The 22,778-nt window shown below is 51.1% G+C and overlaps 1 protein-coding gene across 4 annotated transcripts in view; it reads right to left on the bottom strand.

The window, feature by feature from the left end:
• prkd2 (protein kinase D2) overlaps positions 1-22,778 on the bottom strand; it is an 89,563-nt gene that overhangs the window by 61,521 nt on the left and 5,264 nt on the right. The window contains exon 1 of one of the 4 annotated variants that reach the window (XM_070867760.1): positions 11,483-11,605. The exons of the other annotated variants lie outside the window; for them this stretch is intronic. Coding sequence (XP_070723861.1) covers positions 11,483-11,527 — 45 coding nt within the window. The 5' untranslated portion in view covers positions 11,528-11,605. Of the gene's footprint in view, positions 1-11,482; positions 11,606-22,778 lie in introns of those variants that run through there. 4 annotated transcript variants of the gene reach the window in all.

The following is a 22,778-nucleotide window of genomic DNA, read 5'->3' on the forward strand; positions in this document are numbered from 1 at the left end:
CCTTCCTATCCACTCTATCTAGGCCCATCATTTTATCCACCCCAATAAGGTCGCCCCTCAGCCTCCTCTGTTCCAAAGAAAACAACCCAATCTTTGCTCATAGCTAAAATTCTCCAGTCCAGGCAACATCTTCGTAAATCCCCACTGTACCCTCTCCAGCGCAATCATATCTTTCCTGTAATGTGATGACCAGAACTGCACGCAGTACTCCAGCTGTGGCCTAGCTGTAGATTTATACAGTTCAAGCATAACCTCCCTGCTCTTGCACCAAGTCCTGTGTGTTGCTGTGCTCGCACAGGACCAACACAAACGTCACTCTCTCCTCTCCTGAACCTCATGATCATCATAGGCGGTCCCTCGAACGAGGATGACTTGCTTCCACATGAGTTCACAGATGTTTCAATGAAGGACCCGATGTTCCAGTCCTGAACTCCAATTGAGGGGGTGGAAGATGCCTGTGCGTGGATTTTTTTAACGTGGGGTGGCCGTTGCACACCAGCCACCACACGGGGCTTGACAGAGCTAGGTCTTGGTCCAGTGGTAAGGGTTAACCAGGATGACTGGAGACCTGCTCTGCTGCACGGGCCTAGTGCGCGCACATATCGCAGTGTGGGCTGGTCCCGTGCTGCCCCTGGGCCCTCGGCTCTTCTGGGCCCCGTACCCTCATTCGCCGCACCTCCACCAGGATCTCCCACCGCACCTCCGCACCAAACATTCGCCGAACCTCCGTCACGATCAGCCACCAAATCTCAGCCACGATCCTTCAGGGATTCCTCCGCCCCGATCACTCGTCGCAAGTCCGCCACGACCCTTCCCGCTCCTCTGCTGCAGCAGGGCCCCGCCGATGCTCACCCGAGTGTTGACGACACGGACATCGCGCGTCGAGTGCACAGGCGCGGTCACAGCAAAGCCCGTGCTGTTCTCACCCAGCGCATGGGGCTCCCGTGGAGCACACGCCTCCAAGTCAGAAGGTTGTGGGTGCGAGTCCCACTCCAGTGATCTGAGCGCATACTATGCAGGCCGACACGCCCAGTGCCGTTACTGAGGGAGTGCCGCACTGTCGGAGGTGCCGTCTTCCGGGTGAGACGTTAAACCGAGGCCCCGTCTGCTCTCTCAGGTGGACGTAAAAGATCCCACGGCCACTGTTTTGTAGAAGAGCAGGGGAGTTCTCCCCAGTGCCCTGGCTAATATTTAATCTCTCAATCAACATCACTAAAATAAACTATCTGGTCATTATCACACTGCTTTATGTGGGAGCTTGCTGTGCGCAAATCGGCTGCCGGGTTTCCAACATTACAACAGTGACTACACTCCAAAAGTACTTTATTGGCTGTAAAGTGCTTTGGGACGTCCTGATCTTTTTCATGCAATAGAAGCATAGAAAATAGGAGCAGTAGGCGGCCATTCGGCCCTTCGAGCCTGCTCCGCCATTCAATATCATGGCTGATCCTCTATCTCAACACCATATTCCCGCTTTTTCCCCATACCCCTTGATGCCTTTTGTTTCTAGAAATCTATTTTTCTCCCTCTTAAATATATTCACTGACTTGGCCTCCACAGCCTTCTGTGGTAGAGAATTCCCATAGGTTCACCATCCTCTAAGTGAAAACGTTTCTCCTCATCTCAGTCCTAAATTTCCTACCCCGTATCCTGAGACTGTGACCCCCTTGTTCTAGACTTCCCAGCCCCGGGGAAAACATCCTCCCCGCATCCAATCAGTCCAACCCAGTTAGAATTGTATACATTTAAATGAGATCCCCTCTCATTCTTCTAAACTCTAGTGAATACAGGCCCAGTCGACCCAATCGCTCCTCATACGATGGAGTGAGCAGACGGGGCCTGATGTTTAACGTCTCATCCGAAAGACGGCTCTGACAAAGCTGCACCCCCTCGCTGGGAGTGTCAGCCTAGAATTTGAGCCCAAATCTGTGGCATGGGACTGGAGCCCACAATCTTCTGACTCAATGCTGAAGAATCGAGACACTACCCACTCAGCTGAGTCACTAAATGTCAGAGTCCCTGCTCTCGATCACCATGCAATGATGGCTAGCTGGGACCATAGGATGTTAGGGAGAAGGAAGACGCAACATATGCACCGGTGAGCCTGCTCACCAGGGTTGCAGAGCTGTTGATACATCCGAGCCAGGGTATCCCTGGGAGATGGAGCACGCGGTGTCCACCGGTACGCTTGCGGCCTTCCGCGAGAGGTGGGCGCCGGAGGAACTGGAGTGCATCATCACCCCTGGCAACCAAATTCTAATTTGACCGTTTATTGTCTCAAAGTTTAATTTGTGAATTTGTCGGTTTTAGTGCCCCCTTTTAAGGGGGGGCACTTGATCTATAGTTTTACTAAAAATAGTTGTAGAGCTGTTGAGTTGGGAGTGGCATAGCCAGTCACATGATGTTCACAAGACTCAATAAAACCCCAGCCAGTTGGGTCCGGGGGATCCACAACGAGGTATGCTGTTGTAAGCCTAGTGGATGAACTGGTAATGTGTAGTGTGATTGTTAAACCTTTTGCTAATAAACCAACTAGTTCTCAATAGCAATGTGTTGCTATGAATTCTTAAGCAAAGAAGCAAATACATTACAGAAAAGAATCTCTCAGCTGCCATGTTAAACCAAAATCCACAAGACCTGCACAAGCAAAAGCTGGTTTACTTGGATGAGGCTCTGATGGACGGATGGTAGCCAGTGGGACCACCCAGAAGGAGGCACAGAATACAAGAACAGGGAGGTTAGGCTTGAACTGTATAAAACACTAGTTAGGCCACAGCTAGAGTACTGCGTGCAGTTCTGGTCACCACATTACAGGAAAGATGTGATTGCACTAGAGAGGGTGCAGAGGAGATTTACGAGGATGTTGCCTGGACTGGAGAATTTTAGCTATGAGGAAAGATTGGATAGGCTGGGGTTTGTTTTCTTTGGAACAGAGGAGGCTGAGGGGGACCTATTTGAGGTGTATAAAAATTATGAGGGGCCTGGACAGAGTGGATAGGACGGACCTATTTCCCTCAGCAGAGGGGTCAACAACCAGGGGGCAGAGATTTCAAGTATATGGTAGGAGGTTTAGAGGGGATGAGGGGAAATGTTCTCACCCAGAGGGTGGTGGGGGTCTGGAACTCACTGCCTGAAAGGGTGGGTAGAGGCCGAAACCCTCATCACATTTAAAAAGTACCTGGATGTGCACCTGAAGTGCCGTAACCTACAGGGCTACGGACCGAGAGCGGGAAAGTGGGATTAGGCTCTTGGTCAGCCGGCACGGACATGGGCTGAAATGGCTGAAACTTTTAGGATTCTATGAGCAGAGGGAGGGTGAAAGCTGGGAAGAGAATAGAATGCCCACTTTCCTTTTCTTTAACTCAGCCGGTGCATAGAAAGCAGATCAGCCGTGATCTTATTGAATGGCGGAGCAAGCTAGAGGGGCCGAATGGCCTGCTCCTAATTCTTGTGTTCTCGTGTTCTCGTGTTCTAACTGCAGGTTCTCTGGAGGCAGAAGCAGACTCAGCCCACATGAGGATGTGGCTGCCCGACTCAACTTATCAAACCCTCCCTTCCCCTCGTTCTGACCTCAAATCAGTTTCCTGCTGCAGGGAGCTACATACCGCTTCCTCCTCCCAGTATGATGGGGGGGGTAGGAGGGTGGGGGGGGGGGGGTGGGGGCTAGTTTGCGGGCTGGAGTTGCCGTGGTGACAGAGCGCCGGTGGTGCAGATCAAGCGAGTGAAAGGCATGTCACTCTCGGCAGGAAACGGCGTGTCTTCCTCCATTGCTGAATAGCTAGGAACCCGCTTCGAATGATCAGTTTGTGCTGTTAAGACCGACCTCTATGCGAGCGCTGCTACATCTGGCTGAAGTACCGCTGCAGAAAGCTGCTTGCGGGAAAAATGGGGGTCAGTCAGGATTTTTGACCACCTCCAATGTTATTCAGTGACCCCTGGGTGCTGTGTGCCAAGATTGGTGAAGAAACACTTGCATTTATATGTCACCTTTCACGACCACAGGAAATCCCAAAGCGCTTTACAGCCAATGAAGTACTTTTCACTGTTGTAATGTGGGAAACGCGGCAGCCGATTTGCGCACAGCAAGCTCCCACACACAGCAACGTGATAATGACCAGATCGGTTTTTAGTGAAGTCAGTTGAGGGATAAATATTGACCCAGGACACCGGGGAGAACTGCCACTGCTCTTCTTCGAAATAGTGCCACGGGAACTTTTACGTCCAGCTGGAGAGCGGACGGGGGCCTCGGTTTAATGTCTCATTTGCAAGACTGCACCTCCGACAGTGCAGCACTCCCTCAGTACTGGCACTGGAAGTGTTAGCCTGGGTTTTTTTGGCCCAATTGCGTCTCTGGAGCTGGACTCGAACCCACAACCTCCTGACTCTGGAGGTGGGAGTGCTACTCACTGAGCCACGGCCGACAGGCACTCACTCATTTCCTCGGGGCGGAGTCACGGGAATTGCGGAACGAGGTCGGGTGCAAAAGGCAGGCCGAGAGTTGGAGCCAGGGAGGAGGCTGTTGTGATTTTGGCCTATTTTTGGTGTGAGCCGAATGGCCTCGCTTTGCTGAGCCTTCACTGCCATGGTCTGGGAATGTTCGCTATGCAGTTTATGAACGGTCCGATGAACTTATTTGGAAATTCAATAAACGAGAAAGTTTACAGCATTGGCGAGAAAGGGCAGGGTGTTACTCATAGTTGTCATCGAGAATCTAAACATTTACCGAGGTCGGTCTTTAACGAGCGTCTTAGAGGAGGCGAGAGGGGTTTAGGGAGCAAATTCCAGAGCGGAGGGCTTAGGCGGCTGAAGGCACCCATGGTGGGCTGAAGGACAGAGTTGCCCAAGCGATCTCAGGTCGTCATCATCACAGGCAGTCCCTCGAAACGAGGATGACTTGCTTCCATGCCAAAAAAAGGAGTTTCAGTGAAGGACCTAATATTCCGGATACCGAACTACATCCTGAAGGGTGGAAGGTGCCTGTGCGTGGATTTTTTTTTTTTTTTTAAACGTGGGGTGACCGTTGCACACCAGCCACCACACGAGGCTTGACAGAGCGAGGTCCTGGTCCAGTGGCAAGGGTTAACCAGGACGACCGGAGACCAGCTCTGCCGCACGGACCTAGTGCGCGCACATATCGCACAGTGTGGGCTGGCCCCGTGCTGCCCCTGGGCCCTCGCCCCTTCTGGGCCCTGGAACTCACGCCTCTCCCGGGCCCCGATCACGTCCCTCTACAATCTCTCACCGCTCCTTCGCCCCGACCTGAAGTAGTATGCCTCCAGGGACCGCTCCTTTTATGGCCCCGACCTGCGTGAGAACACCAGCGGCAGGTTCGGGGCCATAAAAGAGGCAGCAAGCGGTCCCTGGACAGCGTGGAGGCCCCAGGTCAAAGTATAGCAGAGTTAGATGCAGAGTGAGAGAGGGAGCTTCGTTCTGTGATGTCCCATCAGTCCCATGCAAGGGTTAGATACAGACCAATCTTCCTTTTACTCTGCCCCAACCTCAGTCAGAGCCCCCTTCAACTCTCTCTTCTCCAAATGACCATATCTGCTTTTAGTGATGTCGGTTGAGGGATAAATATTAACCAGGATACCGGGAAGAATGTCCCCCGCTCCCCATTCTAGAACACAAGGAATAGGAGCAAGAGTCGGCCATTAGGCCCCTCGAGCCTGCTCCGCCATTCAATAAGATCATGGCCGATATGATCTTGGGCTCAGTTCCACTTCCCCGCCCGCTCCCCATAACGCTTGACTCCCCTGTAGTCCAAAAATCTATCTCCACCTTAAATATATTCAATGACCCAGCCTCCACAGCTCTCTGGGGCAGAGAATTCCACAGATTCACAACCCTCAGAGAAGAAATTCCTCATTTCGGTTCTAAATGGGCGACCCCTTATTCTGAAACTATGTCCCCTAGTTCCAGACTCTCCCACGAGGAGAAACATCCTCTCTGCATCTACCTTGTCGAGCCCCCTCAGAATCTTAAACGATTCAATAAGCTCATTCTTCCAAACTCCAAAGAGTAAAGGCCCAACCTGCTCAACCTTTCTTCATACGTCAACCCCTTAATCTCCGGATGAGTGACCAGTTAAGTTGGTGACATTGGTTGAAGGGTGAATGGTGACCTGGACGCCAGGGACGAACTCATCAGACAGCGTCATGGGACCTCGAGCTGCCTTTATATTGGTGTTCGTGCTGAGGTTTGTGCCAAAGCTCCCTAAAATACAGATCTCGCCAGGTTTATTTTCACTGGTGGCCGCCTGAGTGAAGCCGATGTGATTTGCAGTGGAGGGCGCTGGCAACAATCCACAACTCATTGCCCCCGGGACCAATCCAGCTAACAGCCCACTATAATACCAATATAAAGCAGCCTTCAAACCAACGTGGACAGCCATGGCACTCTCGCCTCAGAGTCAGAAGGTCACAGGTTCAAGTCCCACTTAAGACTCGAGCGCATAATCCAGGCGGACACTCCCAGTGCAGTGCTGAGGGAGCGTCGCACTGTCGGAGGTGCCGTCTTTCAGATGGGACGTTAAACCGAAGCCCCGTCTGCTCTCTCAGGTGCAAGTCCAAGATCCCAACACACTATTGAAATAAGAGCAGGGGAGTTCTCCCCCGAAGACCCGGCCAATATTTATCCTTCAATCAACATCACTAGAACAGATTATCTGGTTACCACATTCCTGTTTGTGGGAGCTTGCTGTGCGCACACTGTCTGCTGCGTTTCCCACATTAAAACACTGACTACACTTCAAACGTACTTCATTGACTGTAAATCGCTTTGGGATGTCCTGTGGTGGTGAAAGGTGCTATATAAATGCAAGTCTTTTTTTAAATCCAGGGTTTATTCTTTATAAAATGCAGTTTGAATCTGTAAATGAGTGTTGTTTTCCGATTCCCTGTAGTTTAGTAATTTCGACAGCACTACCCAAACCCGCGACCTCTACCCTCTAGAAGGACAAGGGCAGCAGGTGCATGGGAACACCACCACCTCCACGTTCCCCTCCGAGTCACACACCATCCTGACTTGGAAATATATCGGCCGTTCCTTCATCGTCACTGGGTCACAATCCTGGAACTCCCTCCCTAACAGCACTGTGGGAGCACCTTCACCACACGGGACTGCAGCGGTTCAAGAAGGCGGCTCACCACCACCTTCTCAAGGGGCAATTAGGGATGGGCAATAAATGCCGGCCTTGCCAGCGATACCCACATCCCAGGAACGAATTTTTAAAAACCTCAAAAAAAACAGATGATGATCTGGTCAGTTTTGACGGAGGGTCATCGACCCGAAAAGCTAACTCTGTTTTTCTCTCTCCACAGATGCTGCCTGACCCGCTGAGATTTTGGTTTTTATTTCGGATTCCAGCATGCGCAGCATTTTGCTTGCTTGATCGGGTCATGATCTCATGGCTGTTGGTGGGAGCTTGCTGTGCGCAAATTGGCCGTTGCGTTTAGCACATCACAACAGTTCTTCAAAAAGTACATCAATGGCTGCAAATCACTGGAGGATGTCCCGAGACTTTGTAAATGCAAGTCTTTTAAGGTTTTTTTTTGGACATGCCTTCGGTTTCACATTTCTTCTGAAGGATGGCATCTCCGCAGCTTTAAACCCAATATCGCCGTGACGCATATCCCCAAGGCAACTCAAGCCAACAGTCTCTATGGGACACCGTAGAGAATTGGTTCTGGCAACCCCGAGGTTGTGAATTCAAATGCCGTGGTTGAAAATTGCGAAAGCCAAACTGATTCACCGATGCCCTTCAGGGAAGGGAACTTGCTGCCTCCGAAAGAGTCTGGCCAACTTTTAATGCCTTCTAAAAAGCACGTACAATTGCTTCAAGAAAGTAGCACACCAGCGCTTTCTCAGGGCCACGAGGGTTAGGCAAGAACATAAGAACATAGGAGCAGGAGTAAAGAGACTTGGATTTACATAATCATCACAGGCAGTCGCTCGAAATCGAGGAAGACTTGCTTCCACTCCAAAAGTGAGTTCTCAGGTGACTGAACAGTCCAATACGGGAATTACAGTCTCTGTCGCAGGTGGGACAGACAGTGGCTGAAGGAAAGGGTGGGTGGGACTGGTTTGCCGCCTATACCCCCTAGTTTTAGATTGCCCTCAGAGTGGAAATATCCTCTCTGCATCTACCTTGTCAAGCCCCTCATTATCTTAGATGTTTCAATAAGATCATCTCCCATCCTTCTGAACTCCAATGAGTATAGGCCTAACCTACTCCTCATAAGTCAACCCCCTCATCTCTGGAATCAACCTAGTGAACCTTCTCTGAACTGCCTCCAATGCAAGTATATCCTGCCTTAAATACGGCAACCAAAACTGTACGCAGTGCTCTGGGTGTGGCCTCACAATACCCTATACAGTTTCAGCAGGACTTCCCTGCTTTTATACTCCATCCCCCTTGCAATAAAGGCCAACATTCCATTGGCCTTCCTGATTACTTGCTGTACCTGCATACTAACTCCGAGGGGTTTGACAGGGTAGATGCCTAGAGATTGTTTCCCCCGGGCTGGAGTGTCTAGAACCAGGGGGCACAGTCTCAGGGTAAGGGGTCAGCCATTTAGGACTGAGATGAGGAGAAATTTCTTCTCTCAGAGGGTGGTGAATCTTTGGAATTCTCTGCCCCAGAGGGCTGTGGATGTCGAGTCTCTGAATATATTGAAGGCTGAGATTACTAGATTTTTGAAGTCTAGGGGAAGCAAGGGATATGGAGATCGGGCGGGAAAGTGGAGTTGAGGTCGATGATCAGCCATGATCTCATTGAATGGTGGAGCAGGCTCGAGGGGCCATAGGGCCTACTCCTATTACTTATGATTTACTGCTGTAAAGGGCAGGTGTTGTGGCCATTGGGCAAGTTCGGGCTGGACTGCGATGCTCACTAGTTGAATAGCACTTCCCAAAGCTCGCTGTCGTGGCACTCGAGCGCTGCATTTGGAGGGTCTCCATGGTGCCTTCGCCCAGAGTAACTGTCCTCGGCAGTGGGTTGGAGGGAGGACGAGAGAGAGAGAGAGAGAGAGGTGGGGGGGGGGGGACAAGAGAGAGAGAGGGGGGGGGGGATACGAGAGAGAGAGAGAGAGAGAGAGAGAGAGAGAGAGAGAGAGAGAGAGAGAGAGAGAGAGAGAGAGAGCGAGAGCGAGAGCGAGAGCGAGAGCGGGGGGGGGGGGCGAGAGCGAGGGGGTGGGAGGCGCGAGAGAGAGGGGGCGAGGCGAGAGAGAGGGGGGAGGAGGCGAGAGAGGGGGGGGGAGGAGGCGAGAGAGAGAGGGGGGGGAGGAGGCGAGAGAGAGAGGGGGGGAGGAGGCGAGAGAGAGAGGGGGAGGAGGCGAGAGAGAGAGGGGGGGAGGAGGCAAGAGGGGGGGGGAGGCGAGAGAGGGGGGGGAGGCGAGAGAGAGGGGGGGGACGCGAGAGAGAGGAGGGGGACGCGAGAGAGGGAGAGTGAGGCAAGAGAAAGAGGGAGGCGAGAGAGAGGGAGGCAAGAGAGAGGGGGACGCGAGAGAGAAAGAGAAAGAAAGGGAGAGAGAGAGATATTAAGAAAGACAGACTTGCATTTATATAGCGCCTTTCACAACCACCGGACATATCAAAGCGCTTGACAGCCAATGAAGTACTTTTGGAGTGTAGTCACTGTTGTAATGCGAGAAACGGGCGCACAGCAAGCTCCCACAAAGAGCAACGTGATAATGGCCAGATTATCTGTGTTTGTTGTTATGTTGATTGAGGGATAAATATTGGCCATAATGCCTACTCCTGCTGTGCGTGTGGCCTAGTGGGACAGAGACAATGTCGCCATATTGTTCACCCACATTCCCCACATCACTGGAAAACTGTGCTCAGGAGCCAGCAGTGGGCTTTGGAACGTGACTCTCCGACCTCGGCCGTTCCTTACAAAAAGCTCCCTTGTGTTTGCAGCGTGAAGCTGCCTGCCCAGTTTCCTGCCCTCCTAGAGTTAACAGCCTCCAGCAAAACTCCGCAGCCTGCCTCGTGGAATGCAGAACATTGTAAACACAGCCTCTCTGAAGTGACCTCCATAAACACTTCCACCTCTTTCCCCCTTCACAGGAATGCAGCAATGAAAGTTTAAAAAACTAGCACACAATCTGCTTTCTAGTCAGAATCGACCACCGGTGAGAGTTTAATCCAGACACTCTGATATCGGTGTTGAATCCTGTTACAGCTCTGCCTAGTTTTACCCCCAACACAGATTTTCCAGTTGTAAAAAGACTTTTTAAAATTTGCATTTATATTAGCATCTTTCACCTCCTCAAGGAGTACGTTAGCATAGCGGTTATTTTACTGGACTAGTAATCCAGACCGTTCTAACGAAGTGTCATTGACCTGAAAGGCTAACTCTTGCTTTCTCTCCATCAGATGCCGCCGAGATTTGCAGCATTTTCGGTTTTTATATTTGCAATCCAGAGACCCGGACTAATGATTTGGAGGCACGTGTCAAAATCCCACCAAGGCAGCTGGGGAACTTAAATTCAGTTAATCAAATAATTCTGGAATTAAAAAGCCAGTGTCAGTAATGGTGACCATTACACTATCGGATTGTGGTTAAAAACCCATCGGGTTCACTAATGTCCCTTTAGGGAAGGAAATCTGCCGCCCTTACCCAGTCTGGCCTACACGTGACTCCAGACCCACAGCAATGTGGTTGACTCTTAACTGCCCTCTGAAATTCCACTTATTCAAGAAGGCGACTCACCACCACATTCGAGAGCAATTAGGGATGGGCAATAATGCCGGCCTTGCCAGCGACGGCCACATCCCATGTAAAGAAAGAAAAGGCTTGCATTTATATAGCGCCTTTCACGACCACTGGACATCTCAAAGCACTTTGCAGGCAATGAAGTACCTTTGGAGTGGAGTCACTGTTGTAATGTGGGAAACGCGGCAGCCAATTTGAGCACAGCAAGCTCCCACAAACAGCAATGTGATAATGACCCAGATCATCTGTTTTTATTATGTTGATTGAGGGATAAATATTGGCCCTAGGACACCGGGGAGAACTCCCCTGCTCTTCTTCGAAATAGTGGCCACGGGATCGGTTACGTCCACCTGAGGGGACAGACGGGGCCTCGGTTTAACGTCTCATCCGAAAGACGGCACCTCCGACAGTGCGGCGCTCCCTCAGTACTGCACTGGGAGTGTCAGCCTGAATTTATGTGCTCAAGTTCCTGGAGTGGGACTGGAACCCACAACCTTCTGACTCAGAGGCGAGAGTGCTGCCCACTGAGCCACGGCTGACACTAAATATATGAATTTAAATGTATGAATTTTTAAAAAATAAAACCTCAGGCCATCCCAAAGCGCTTTACAGCCAATGAAGTACTTTTTTTTTTGAACTGTAGTCACTGTTGTAATGTAGGAAACACGGCAGCCAAATTGCACACAGCAAGCTCCCAAAATTACTGAGACGCTGTGTGGTATTCCTAACTGCAGACAGAGGTCTGATAATCTGGACTCTGCTCACCTGGTTGAGATCGTCGAGCTGGTTGCCAACCCGGGTTGAGTGCATTGCTGGAGGTTTCCCGCCTTTGGTCGTCCAAACTCACGGCGCCTCGGCCAATCGGAAAACAAACACTCGTTAGCCAATTGGATGAGTCTTGACAGTTGGCCAAACAGCCCATTTCTCCCTCCACTGCCACATCTCCAATATTATTGGAGGCCCCGACCTGCGTGACAACCCCAGCGGCAGGTCGGGGCCACAAAAGGAGCGGCGAGCGTTCCCGGGAGCAGCGAGCGTTCCCGGGAGCAGTGTGCAGACCACATCAGGGGGCAGCGCGAGCTGGTGCAGGAGGGCGACGGCAGCGGAGAGCGACGTCACCAAGATCCAGGCCGGTGATTGGAGCGCGGGCAGGTACAGCAGGAGCGGGCAAGATCGGGGCGAAGGAGCGGCGAGAGATTGTAGAGGGACGTGATCGGGGCCCAGGAGAGGCGTGAGTTCGGGGCCCGGAAAAGGCGAGGGCCCAGGGGCAGCACACACTGCAACATGTGTGCGCATTAGGTCCGTGCAGCAGAGCAGGTCTCCCTTCGCCATGGTTAACCCTTGCCACTGGACCAAGACCTCGCTCTGTCAAGCCCCGTGTGGTGGCTGGTGTGCAACGGCCACCCCACGTTAAAATAATCCACCCACAGGCAGCTTCCACCCTTCAGGATGTAGTTCGGGATCCGGGATATTAGGTCCTTCATTGAAACACCTGTGAACTTATCTGTTATGTTCAGAATAACTCCACAAGACTGTATGCTGTAAGCTCAAACTGTTGAGACTTTGGTCTCTTTAATGTAACTCCAGAGTGAGAAGGCAGCATGGTAGACTGCCTTTTATACCTGCTTGCCCAGGGTGTGCAGGTGATCCTTGGGTCTCCCACAGGTGCGCCCCCTGGTGGCAAGTCTTACACACGAGTAAAGTTTACATACAGATCATCCTTTTTTGGCGTGGAAGCAAGTCATCCTCGCTTCAAGGGACTGCCTATGATGATTGTTATAACTAACAAACAGAAGTATTAAAAGAAAATGAGTGGAGGGGGTGGGGGTGAAACATACTTTAAAAAAGAAAATACATGCGCCTTTGATATTTCCTCCGGGGCTTGCTTGCAGCGGTGTTCTGGAGCCTCCAGCCCAATCCTGGATTGTTGGAGCCTTGGCCACCCTGAGTTGTGAACCAATGTGCGAGATGGGAGGCAGGGGAGGGAGGGAGGGAGGGAGTTGAACAAGCCGAGGCCTGTTGCCGTGATCACCCTGTGTGTTCTCCAGCCGCACACCTTTTCGTTTGCCCGTTGGTGTATAACGTCGTGGAACACAGTGATCCATGGCTTGCCCTTGTGCCCATTTGCAGAGCAGGTGTTCCGGTTTATTGTTTCATTTCATGCTCCTTTTGCACAGGAGCAACCCTCTCGCCGTTTCAGCAATGACGTCAGTAAGACCAGAATGGAACAACTTTTCGAAAGAAAGACTTGCATTTATATAGCACCTCTCACAACCACCAGACGTCTCAAAGGGCTTTCCAGCCCATGAACTCCTTTTGAAGTGTAGTCACTTTTGTAATGCCAATTGCCGCACAGCAAGCTCCCACAGGCAGCGATGTGATAATGACCCAGATAATCTGTTTTTTGTCATGTTGATTGAGGGATAAATATTGGCCCCAGGACATCGGGGAGAACTCCCCCTGCTCTTCTTCGAAATAGTGGCAGTGGGAGCTTTTACGTCCACACGAGAGAGCAGACGGGACCTCGGTTTAACGTCTCATCCGAAAGACGGCACCTCCGACAGTGCGCCACTCCCTCGGCACTGCACTGGGGGTGTCAGCCTGGATTTATGTGCTCAAGCCCCTGGAGTGGGACTTGAACCCACAACCTTCTGACTCAGAGGCGAGTGTGCTACCCACTGAGCCACGGCTGACACAGTGATCGAGTGAGCCCTTTACTTGGGCTAACGATTCACGCAAATTGGGTGTCAAATCCTCCCTTTGTTGAAAATGTAACTTGGGAGCCCTGCCTTGAAAGTTGGGACTTTCTTAAAGGGGCGCCTTCAGGCCCCTTTCACAATGGATTTGGTGCAGGTCCCTTTAAGTTCACGGGCTGTAAATTTTATGTGAGCGCTGCATATTTACCGTCATGTACAGGAGGTACTTATTATTTCCTCATTGACGCTAAAGCACTTTGCTTAATATTTAACTCTCAGGATTGAAAGCGAAATGTTTTCTGTTCCTTTATATGCACACCTCTCCCCCCCCCCCCCACCCCGCCAACCCAACCCCGAAGATTGCTTCATTTAGTCGCTCGATTTTCGTAGTCCGTTTGTTCCTCTCGAAGGCATTGACTACAGGAGCCAGATGCCCCTCCGCTATCTCACCCACGACGTTGTTATTGGGTGTGAGCTTGGGCTGTTCGACAACAGTGAGCATCGCTGCTGCGCCCAACTCTGTCATCGCATACATGCGGAGGGAGAGGAGCGGTGGGGAGGGGGGGGGCAGCGGTCTCTGGGTAACGATCAAGAGACAGAGTCCTCGAGCTCTAACAAATTGCTTTGGTGATGTTACCTGCAGGTTAGTTCATTGCTGCGTACAGGTACATTACATCCGCCGTTTCACTTTTGGGCAATCTGACTGTTAACTTACAGAAGCTAGGACAATGGGTCCCGGGACTTGGTCAATAGCTGCAAAGGTCTCTTGCCCACGATAACACATGTTTGAAAACCAGTAATCTAGAAGACGGTATACCCCAACGGTCAATGAATGTTTGTGTAAATACACAGCCACAAAGAAAAGAACTTCCATTTATATTCATCATCATAAGCAGTCCCTCGAAATCGAGGAAGACTTGCTTCCACTCAAAGGGAGTTCTTAGGTGGCTGAACAGTCCAATACGAGAGCACAGTCCCTGTCACAGGTGGGACAGACAATGGTTGAGGGAAAGGGTGGGTGGGACTGATTTGCCGCACGCTCCTTCCGCTGCCTGCGCTTGTTTTCTGCACGCTCTCGGCGACGAGACTCGAGGTGCTCAGCACCCTCCCGGATGCACTTCCTCCACTTAGGGCGGACTGGTCTTTGGCCAGGGACTCCCAGGTGTCGATGGGGATGTTGCATTTTATCAGGGAGGCTTTGAGGGTGTCCTTGAAACGTTTCCTCTGCCCACCTTGGGCTCGCTTGCCGTGTAGGAGTTCCGAGTAGAGCGCTCGCTTTGGGAGTCTCGTGTCAGGCATGTAAACGAAGCGGTCTGCCCAGCGGAGCTGGTCGAGTGTGATCAGTGCTTCGATGTTGGGGATGTTGGCCTGATCGAGGACGCTAATGTTGGTGCGTCTGTCCTCCCAGGGGATTTGTGTTTATATAGCACCTTTCACAACCTCAGGATGTCCCACAGTGCTTTACAGCCAATTAAATACTTTAAGTATAGTCACTGCTGTAATGTAGGAATCGCGGCAGCCAATTTGCGCACAGCAAACTCCCACAATGGGAGAATGACCAGATAATCTGCGCATTTAAAAATAAAATGTAAAGTTATGTTCGTTGAGGGATAAATATTGGCCAGGACACTGAGGAGAACTCCCTGATTCTCTTTGAAATAGTGCAGTGGGATCTTTTACATCCACCCGAGAGGGCCTCGGTTTAACGCCTCATCGGAGAGACGGCACCTCCGACAGTGCGGCACTCCCTCAGCATTGCACTGGAGTGTCAGACAAGATTTCAGAGCAAGAAAGTTCTCTTCCCCCTGCTCTGCACCACCACCACCATGTTCTGGCCAATATTTAACCCTAAAAAGCAGTTTATATGGTAAATTATCTCAATGCAATCTATGGGACAAAAGCAAGCCCTTGCTTTCTGCCAATTGTTACCTTGGTTGGTGTCAGCTCAGCTAGCTCCATCCAAACCAGCGAGCCCCACCAGGCACTCTCCTGGCCCAACCGCCTCAGTATCGCACCAGCATCACACCTAGCACAAAGGAAGATGGTTGTGGTGGTTGGAGGTCAATCATCCCAGCCCCAGGACATCGCTGCAGGAGTTCCTCAGGGCAGTATCCCAGGCCCAACCATCTTCAGCTGCTTCATCAATGGCCTCCCCACCATCTTAGATGTGGGGATGTTCGCTGATGACTGCACAGTGTTCAGTGCCATTCGCAATTCCTCAGAAAGTGTAGGAGGTTTGGGCTGATAAGTGGCAAGTAACATTCGCGGCGCACAAAAGTGACTCTCTCAAACAAGCGAGAGTCTAACCACCGCCCCTTGACATTCAACGGCATTACCATCGCCGAAACCCCCACCATCAACATCCTGGGGGTCACCATTGACCAATAACTTAACTGGACCAGCCACATAAATACTGTGGCAACAAGAGCGGGTCAGAGGCTGGGTATTCTGTGTCGAGTGTCTCACCTCCTGACTCCCCAAAGCCTTTCCACCATCTACAAGGCACAAGTCAGGAGTGCGATGGAACACTCTCCACTTGCCTGGATGAGTTGCAGCTCCAGCAACACTCGAGAAGCTCGACACCATCCAGGACAAAGCAGCCCGCTTGATCGGCACGCTACCCACCACCTTCAACACTCACTCCCTCCACCACCGGCGCCCCCTGGCTGCAGTGTGCACAGTCTACAAGATGCACTGCAGCAACTCGCCAAGGCTTCTTCGGCAGCACCTCCCAAACCCGCGACCTCTACCCCCCTAGAAGGACAAGGGCAGCAGGTGCATGGGAACACCACCACCTCCACGTTCCCCTCCCAGTCACACACCATCCCGACTTGGAAATATATCGGCCGTTCCTTCATCGTCGCTGGAACTCCCTCCCTAACAGCACTGTGTGAGCACCTTCACCACACGGACTGCAGCGGTTCAAGGCGGCGGCTCACCACCACCTTCTCAAGGGCAATTAGGGATGGGCAATAAATGCCGGCCTTGCCAGCGACACCCACATCCCAGGAACAAATTTTTTTTTTTTAATAAAAGGACCAAAGCGATCTCAATCAACAAAAAGTGTGTAGGGAAGCCAAAGCGGTCAGCCCAGACGAACATTTTGTCTCCTTATACAGCTAGAGTGGGTGTCTTTCTTCCACCCCCACTCCCCATCACTAGCCACAATCCCATCATTGACAAAATGTTCCCCTAGCAACAGGAAACATAAACTTACGAATTAAAATGCTCCCAGCCCCACGTTGTCAGTACAGATTCAGTAAAACGCAATGGTGGCTTTGAAACTTTCATAGTGTCCACTCGAACTGCAGAAGCCTCTTTCTCAACAACACACTTATATCTCTTGGAGTGACAGGCCAGGTTTGCACCTGGAGAGATTACTTTGCACAGTGCTACCAAGAACAGTTTCCACCGAAATTTAAGCAAAATGGACAAAACTGCAGATTCAATTCCAAAAACATTGGTCGGAAAAAAGAACTTGGGAATCTGATGCAATGATAAAAGAATTTGACTACCTCAAAATAGGCCCAGCCGTGGCTCAGTGGGTAGCACTCTTGCCTCGGAGTCAGAAGGTCCCACTCCAGAGAGGTGAGCACATAATCCAGGCCGACACTCCCAGTGCAGCACTGACGGAGTGCCGTACTGTCGGAGATGCCGTCCTTCGGATAACGTGTTAATGCAAGGCCCCGCCTGCCCTCTCAGGTGCATGTAAAATATCCCGCAGCACTATTCCGATAGAGCTTTCCCCCAGTGTCCCAGCCGAGAGTTAACTCTCAGCCCACATCACCAAAAACAAATTATATTAGTATTTGTGGGAGCTTGATGTGTGTACATTACACAGTGACTGTAATGCGCGTTGGGACATCAAAGGTGCTATATAAATGCACAGTCTTTCTTTTCTTTAGCTCAGTCTCTGTAAATCAATTGGCCCAGGCTCGAACTCTCATCATCATAGGCAGTCCCTCGGAATCGAGGAAGACCTGCTTCCACTCTTAACATGAGTTCTTTGGTGGCTGAACAGTCCAATACAAGAACCACAGTCCCTGTCACAGAAGGGACAGACAGTGGTTGAGGGAAGGGGTGGGTGGGACAGGTTTGCCGCACGCTCCTTTCGCTGCCTGTGCTTGATTTCTGCATGCTCTCGGCGACGAGACTCGAGGTGCCCGGCGCCCTCCCGGATGCTCTTCCTCCACTTAGGACAGTCTTTGGCCAGGGACTCCCAGGTGTCGGTGGGGATGTTGCACTTTATCAGGGAGGCTTTAAGGGTGGTCCCTTGTAACATTTCCTCTGCCCATCTTTGGCTCGTTTGTCATGAAGGAGTTCCGAGTAGAGCGCTTGCTTTGGGAGTCTCGTGTCGGGGCACGCGAACAATGTGGCCTGCCCAGCGGAGCTGATCGAATGTGGTCAGTACTTCGATGCTGGGGATCTTGGCCTGGTCGAGGACGCCAACGTTGGTGCGTCTCCCAGGGGATTTGCAGGATCTTACGGAGACATCGTTGGTGGTATTTCTCCAACGATTTGTGGTGTCTGCTGTACATGATTCATGTCTCCGAGCCACACAGGAGGCCGGGTATTACTACAGCCCTGTAGACCATGAGCTTGGTGGCAGATTTGAGGGCCTGATCTTCGAACACTCTTTTCCTCAGGCGGCCGAAGGCTGCACTGGCGCACTGGAGGCGTCGTTGAATCTCGTTGTCAATGTCTGCCCTTGTTGATAAAACTCTAGGTCAGTGTTGTACAATAGAGATTACTGACCTAGCCACATGTGCTTATTTTAGTTGAAAATGCCTCACATACACTCTCACACTACAGGTAATCATACTTCACATGTACATATTTACTTAGCAAACATTTACCGCCAGTCAGTAACCAAGGAAGTAAAGCACTCACAACCACTCACTCACTCTGCTTTTCATTTTACCAACAAACGCACAGAGGTTAAAGTTCACATACGTACACCGTGTGAACACAGAATCTTACAGCACAGAAGGTGGCCATTCGGCCCTTCGTGCCCGTGCTGGCTCTGGAGAATTTCGGGACTCTTTAGAATATTGAGATCATCGGTCCAATGTGCTGCATCAGCCGTGACTCAGTGGGCAGCACTCTCGCCTCTGAGTCAGAAGGTCGTGGGTTCAAGTCCCACTCCAGAGACTTGAGCACATAAATCTAGGCTGACGCTCCCAGTGCAGTGCTGAGGGAGTGCCGCACTGTCGGAAGGTGCCGCCTTTCAGATGAGACGTTAAACCGAGGCCCCGTCTGCTCTCTCAGATGGATGTAAAAGATCCAGTGACACTATCTCAAAGAAGAGCAGGGGAGTTATCCCCGGTATCCTGGGGCCGATATTTATCCCTCAATCAAACATAACAAAAACAGAACATCTGGTCATTATTGTAACACTCAATAAATAGTGAGACTGAGTACTGTGTGTAATGAGCAAGTGTGACCTTAGCTCCTTTATCCAGTAGCAGGTACCTCGTGGGTGGTCTGCTTATATACTGTGCTCCCAAGGAATGCTGGGATCCCTTGGGACTCCAACAGGTAGGCCCTCTGGTGGTCAGGTGTGATGCGGGTTAAATACATAACAATTATCACATTGCTGTTTGTGGGAGCTTGCTGTGCGCAAATTGGCTGCCGAGTTTGCTACATTACAACAGTGACGACACTCCAAAATTACTTCATTGGCTTTAAAGCGTTTTGAGACATCCAGTAGTCGTTAAAGGTGCTATATAAATGCAAGTCTTTCTTTCAACGACGCCGTCTATTACTCATTTCTTATTTGCTATTCAGAAATCCAATTAGCCAGCCACGACTGGATTCCCAATTAGCCAGGACACACACAACACTGCACTGGGGTGAAGCACTGGTGTGTTCTCGATCCACCACGAGTAGAGGCAGCACTAAGAGCAACTTCAAGTTTAATCGCCTCACGCAGAATCCCGTTCCTGTAGCATCATCATCACAGGCAGTCCCTCAAAATCGAGGAAGACTTGCTTCCACTCTAAAAGTGAGTTCTCAGGTGGCTGTACAGTCCAATATGGGAATTACAGTCTCTGTCACAGGTGAGAGACAGTGGTTGAGGGAAGGGGTGGGTGGGGAGTCTGGTTTGCCGCACGCTCCTTCCGCTCCCTGTGCTTGTTTCTGCATGCTCTCGGCGACGAGACTCGAGGTGCTTAGCACCCTCCCGGATGCTCTTCCTCCGCTTAGGGCGGTCTTTGGCCAAGGACTCCCAGGTGTCGGTGGGGATATTGCACTTTATCAGGGAGGCTTTGAGAGTGTCCTTATAACGTTTCCTCTGCCCACCTGGGCTCGCTTGCCATGTAAGAGTTCCGAGTGGAGCGCTTGCTTTGGGAGTCCTGTGTCTGGCATGCAGACAATGTGGCCCGCCCAGCGGAGCTGGTCGAGTGTGGTCAGTGCTTCAATGCTGGGGATGTTGGCCTGATCGAGAACACTGACGTTGGTGCGTCTGTCCTCCCAGGGGATTTGCAGGATCTTGCGGAGACATCGTCGGTGGTATTTCTCCAGCGACTTGAGGTGTCTGCTGTATATGGTCAGAGGAGGGCAGGTATCACTACAGCACGCAGAATCCTGTTCCTGTAGCTCAGGGTGGGTCACTCGCTACTATTTGGCGGAGGTGCTGACGAGGCTGTTTTCAGGAATATTGCAAGCGGCCGCAACCATAGACTGATGGGACAGTGCGCTCCGTGATTTGCAATTCCCCACACAGCGGGCTCCCGACTTCACGGCCTACCACCACCAAGCGCAGTTAGCAAAGGGCAGGCCACTCACTGACTTCCCCATGAGAAAAAAAGGATGGCATTTTTATAGCGAATGGCCTAAAGTGCTCCGCAGCCAATGAATTAAGAAACGCAAAAGAATTAGGAGCAGGAGTCGGCCATTCGGCCCCTCGAGCTTGCTCCGCCATCCAATAAGATCATGGCTGATCTTCTACCACAATCTCCATACTCCCTTGATTCCCTTAGTGCCCATAAATCTATCGATTGCAATCTTGAATATACTCATCGGCTGACAGTCCTCTGGGTTAGAGAATTTCTACAAGATTCACCACCCTCCGAGTGAAGAAATTTCGCACGTCAGTCCTAAATGGCCGGCCCCTTATCCCGAGACTGTGACCCCCTAGTTCTAGACTTTGCAGCCAGGGAAACAACCTCTCCGCATCAGAATCGTTCCCTAGCCACCGGCTCCATCCCTCTCCCCCAACGTCTGTCTGAGGCTGAACCAGACTGTTCGCAACCTTGCTATCCTATTTGACCCGGAAATGAGCTTCCGACCACATATCCGCAGCGTAACTAAGACCGCCTATTTCCACCTCCGTAACATCGCCCGTCTCCACCCTTGCCTCAGCTCATCCGCTGCTGAAGCCCTCATCCATGCCTCCATTACCTCTAGACTTGACTATTCCAACGCACTCCTGGCTGGCCTCCCACATTCTACCCGACGTAAACGAGAGGTGATCCAAAACTCGGCTGCCCTGTGTCCTAACTTGCACCAAGTCCCGCTCACCCCTGTGCTCATTGGTTTTGTTGAATCGTGGCCACTGTTGTTTCACAGGCAAACACAGTGTGTCTTCTACATCCACCTGAACAGGCTGATGGTCAATTTAATGTTCCTCCCAGCATTGCCAACAGTTGCGTAACAGCGTGGATAATGACCACAAAGCCGAGGTTATGAGCACAAGTCTGTCAGTGAGGCTTGAACCTACAGCCTTCTGACACAGAGCTGGGAGCGCTACTTTTAAGCCAAGCAGATAGTCAGGGACTGTTCTAATTAACAGCGCTCAGTCACTTTTCCCCTGGGTGCTGACCACACCCTTTGCTGGCAAACAAAATCAGCATCTCACGGCCAGACTAAGCCACGATTGAAGGGAAAGTAAAAGAAAACTTGCATCTATATAGTGCCGGTCACGACCACTGGACGTCCCAAAGCGCTTTACAGCCAATGAAGTACTTTTCCCAAGTGCAGGCACTGCGGTGATGTGGGAAACGCGGCAGCCGATTTGCGCACAGCCAAGCTCCCACAAAACAGCAACACGAGTGACCAGATACTCTGTTTGTAGTGATGTTGGTTGAGGGACAACTATTGGCCCCAGGACACAGCTCTTCTTCAAAATAGTGCCGCGGGATCTTTTGACAGGGCACTTGAAAGGGCCTCGGTTTAACGTCTTATCTGAAAGACGGCATCTCCCAGCAGTGCGGCACTCCCTCAGCACTGCACTGGGAGTGTCGGCCTGGATTTTGCGCTCAAGTCCCTAAACCCACGACCTTCTGACTCAGAGGCGAGGGTGCTGACCACTGAGCCACGACTGACACCAAACACAGAGGCGCATGAAGCAACAAGTCTACTGAGAGCCACAGATGAGAAAGTCTGACTACCGCATATCGCGACCAATACTTAAATGAGCCAAGTGTCTACACAGCTACAGTTGCAACCGAAACCGCAACAGAACAAGGGTGTTTATGCTGTTTTGAGTCAATGTAAAGTGTAACCCAAGCTGGAAATGAAAAAGCACGCACCACTAAGCTTTTAGATCCAATATTGACCTAATGGCTAGATCAGAAATCATAAGATAACACGGGATATATGCCACAGAAACAGGCCATTCAACCCAACCAGCCTATGCTCGCGTTTATGCTCCACTCGCGCCTCCTCCAGTCTTTCCTCATAGAAACATAGAAACACTGAAAATAGGTGCAGGAGCAGGCCATTCAGCCCTTTGAGCCTGCACCACCATTCAATATGATCATGGCTGATCATGCAACTTCAGTACCCCATTCCTGCTTTCTCTCCTGATTCCTTTAGCCGTAAGGGCCACATCCAACTCCCTTTTGAATATATCTAACGAACTGGCCTCAACAACTTTCTGTGGTAGAGAATTCCACAGGTTTCACATCTAACTCTATCAGCATAACCCTCTATTCCCTTCTCCCCCATACGCTTGTCCAGCCTCCCCTTAAATACATCGATACTATGCGCCTCAACCCCTCCCTGTGGCAGCGAGTTCCACATTCTCACCACTCTCTGGGTAAAGAAGTTTCTTCTGAATTCCTGATTGGATTTCTTGGTGACTATCTTATATTGATGGCCTCTAGTTATGCTCTTCCCCACAAGTGGAAATATTCTCTCTATCAAAATCTTTCACATGCTTCAGTTGGGTTCACCCGCAGGATGAATATCCTACAAACCCGCAAATGTGTAAATTTTTTTTTTTTTGCACGGGATCAAACCCATCCATCAGCCACCTGGGATTTTTACGTCCACTTGAGAGAGCAGACGGGGCCTCGGTTTAACATCTCGCCCCGAAAGACGGCACCTCTTTCAGTGCGGCACTCCCTCAGCACTGCACTGGG

Source organism: Pristiophorus japonicus, chromosome 26 (assembly GCF_044704955.1).
Source record: "Pristiophorus japonicus isolate sPriJap1 chromosome 26, sPriJap1.hap1, whole genome shotgun sequence".
NCBI lineage: Eukaryota > Metazoa > Chordata > Chondrichthyes > Pristiophoridae > Pristiophorus > Pristiophorus japonicus.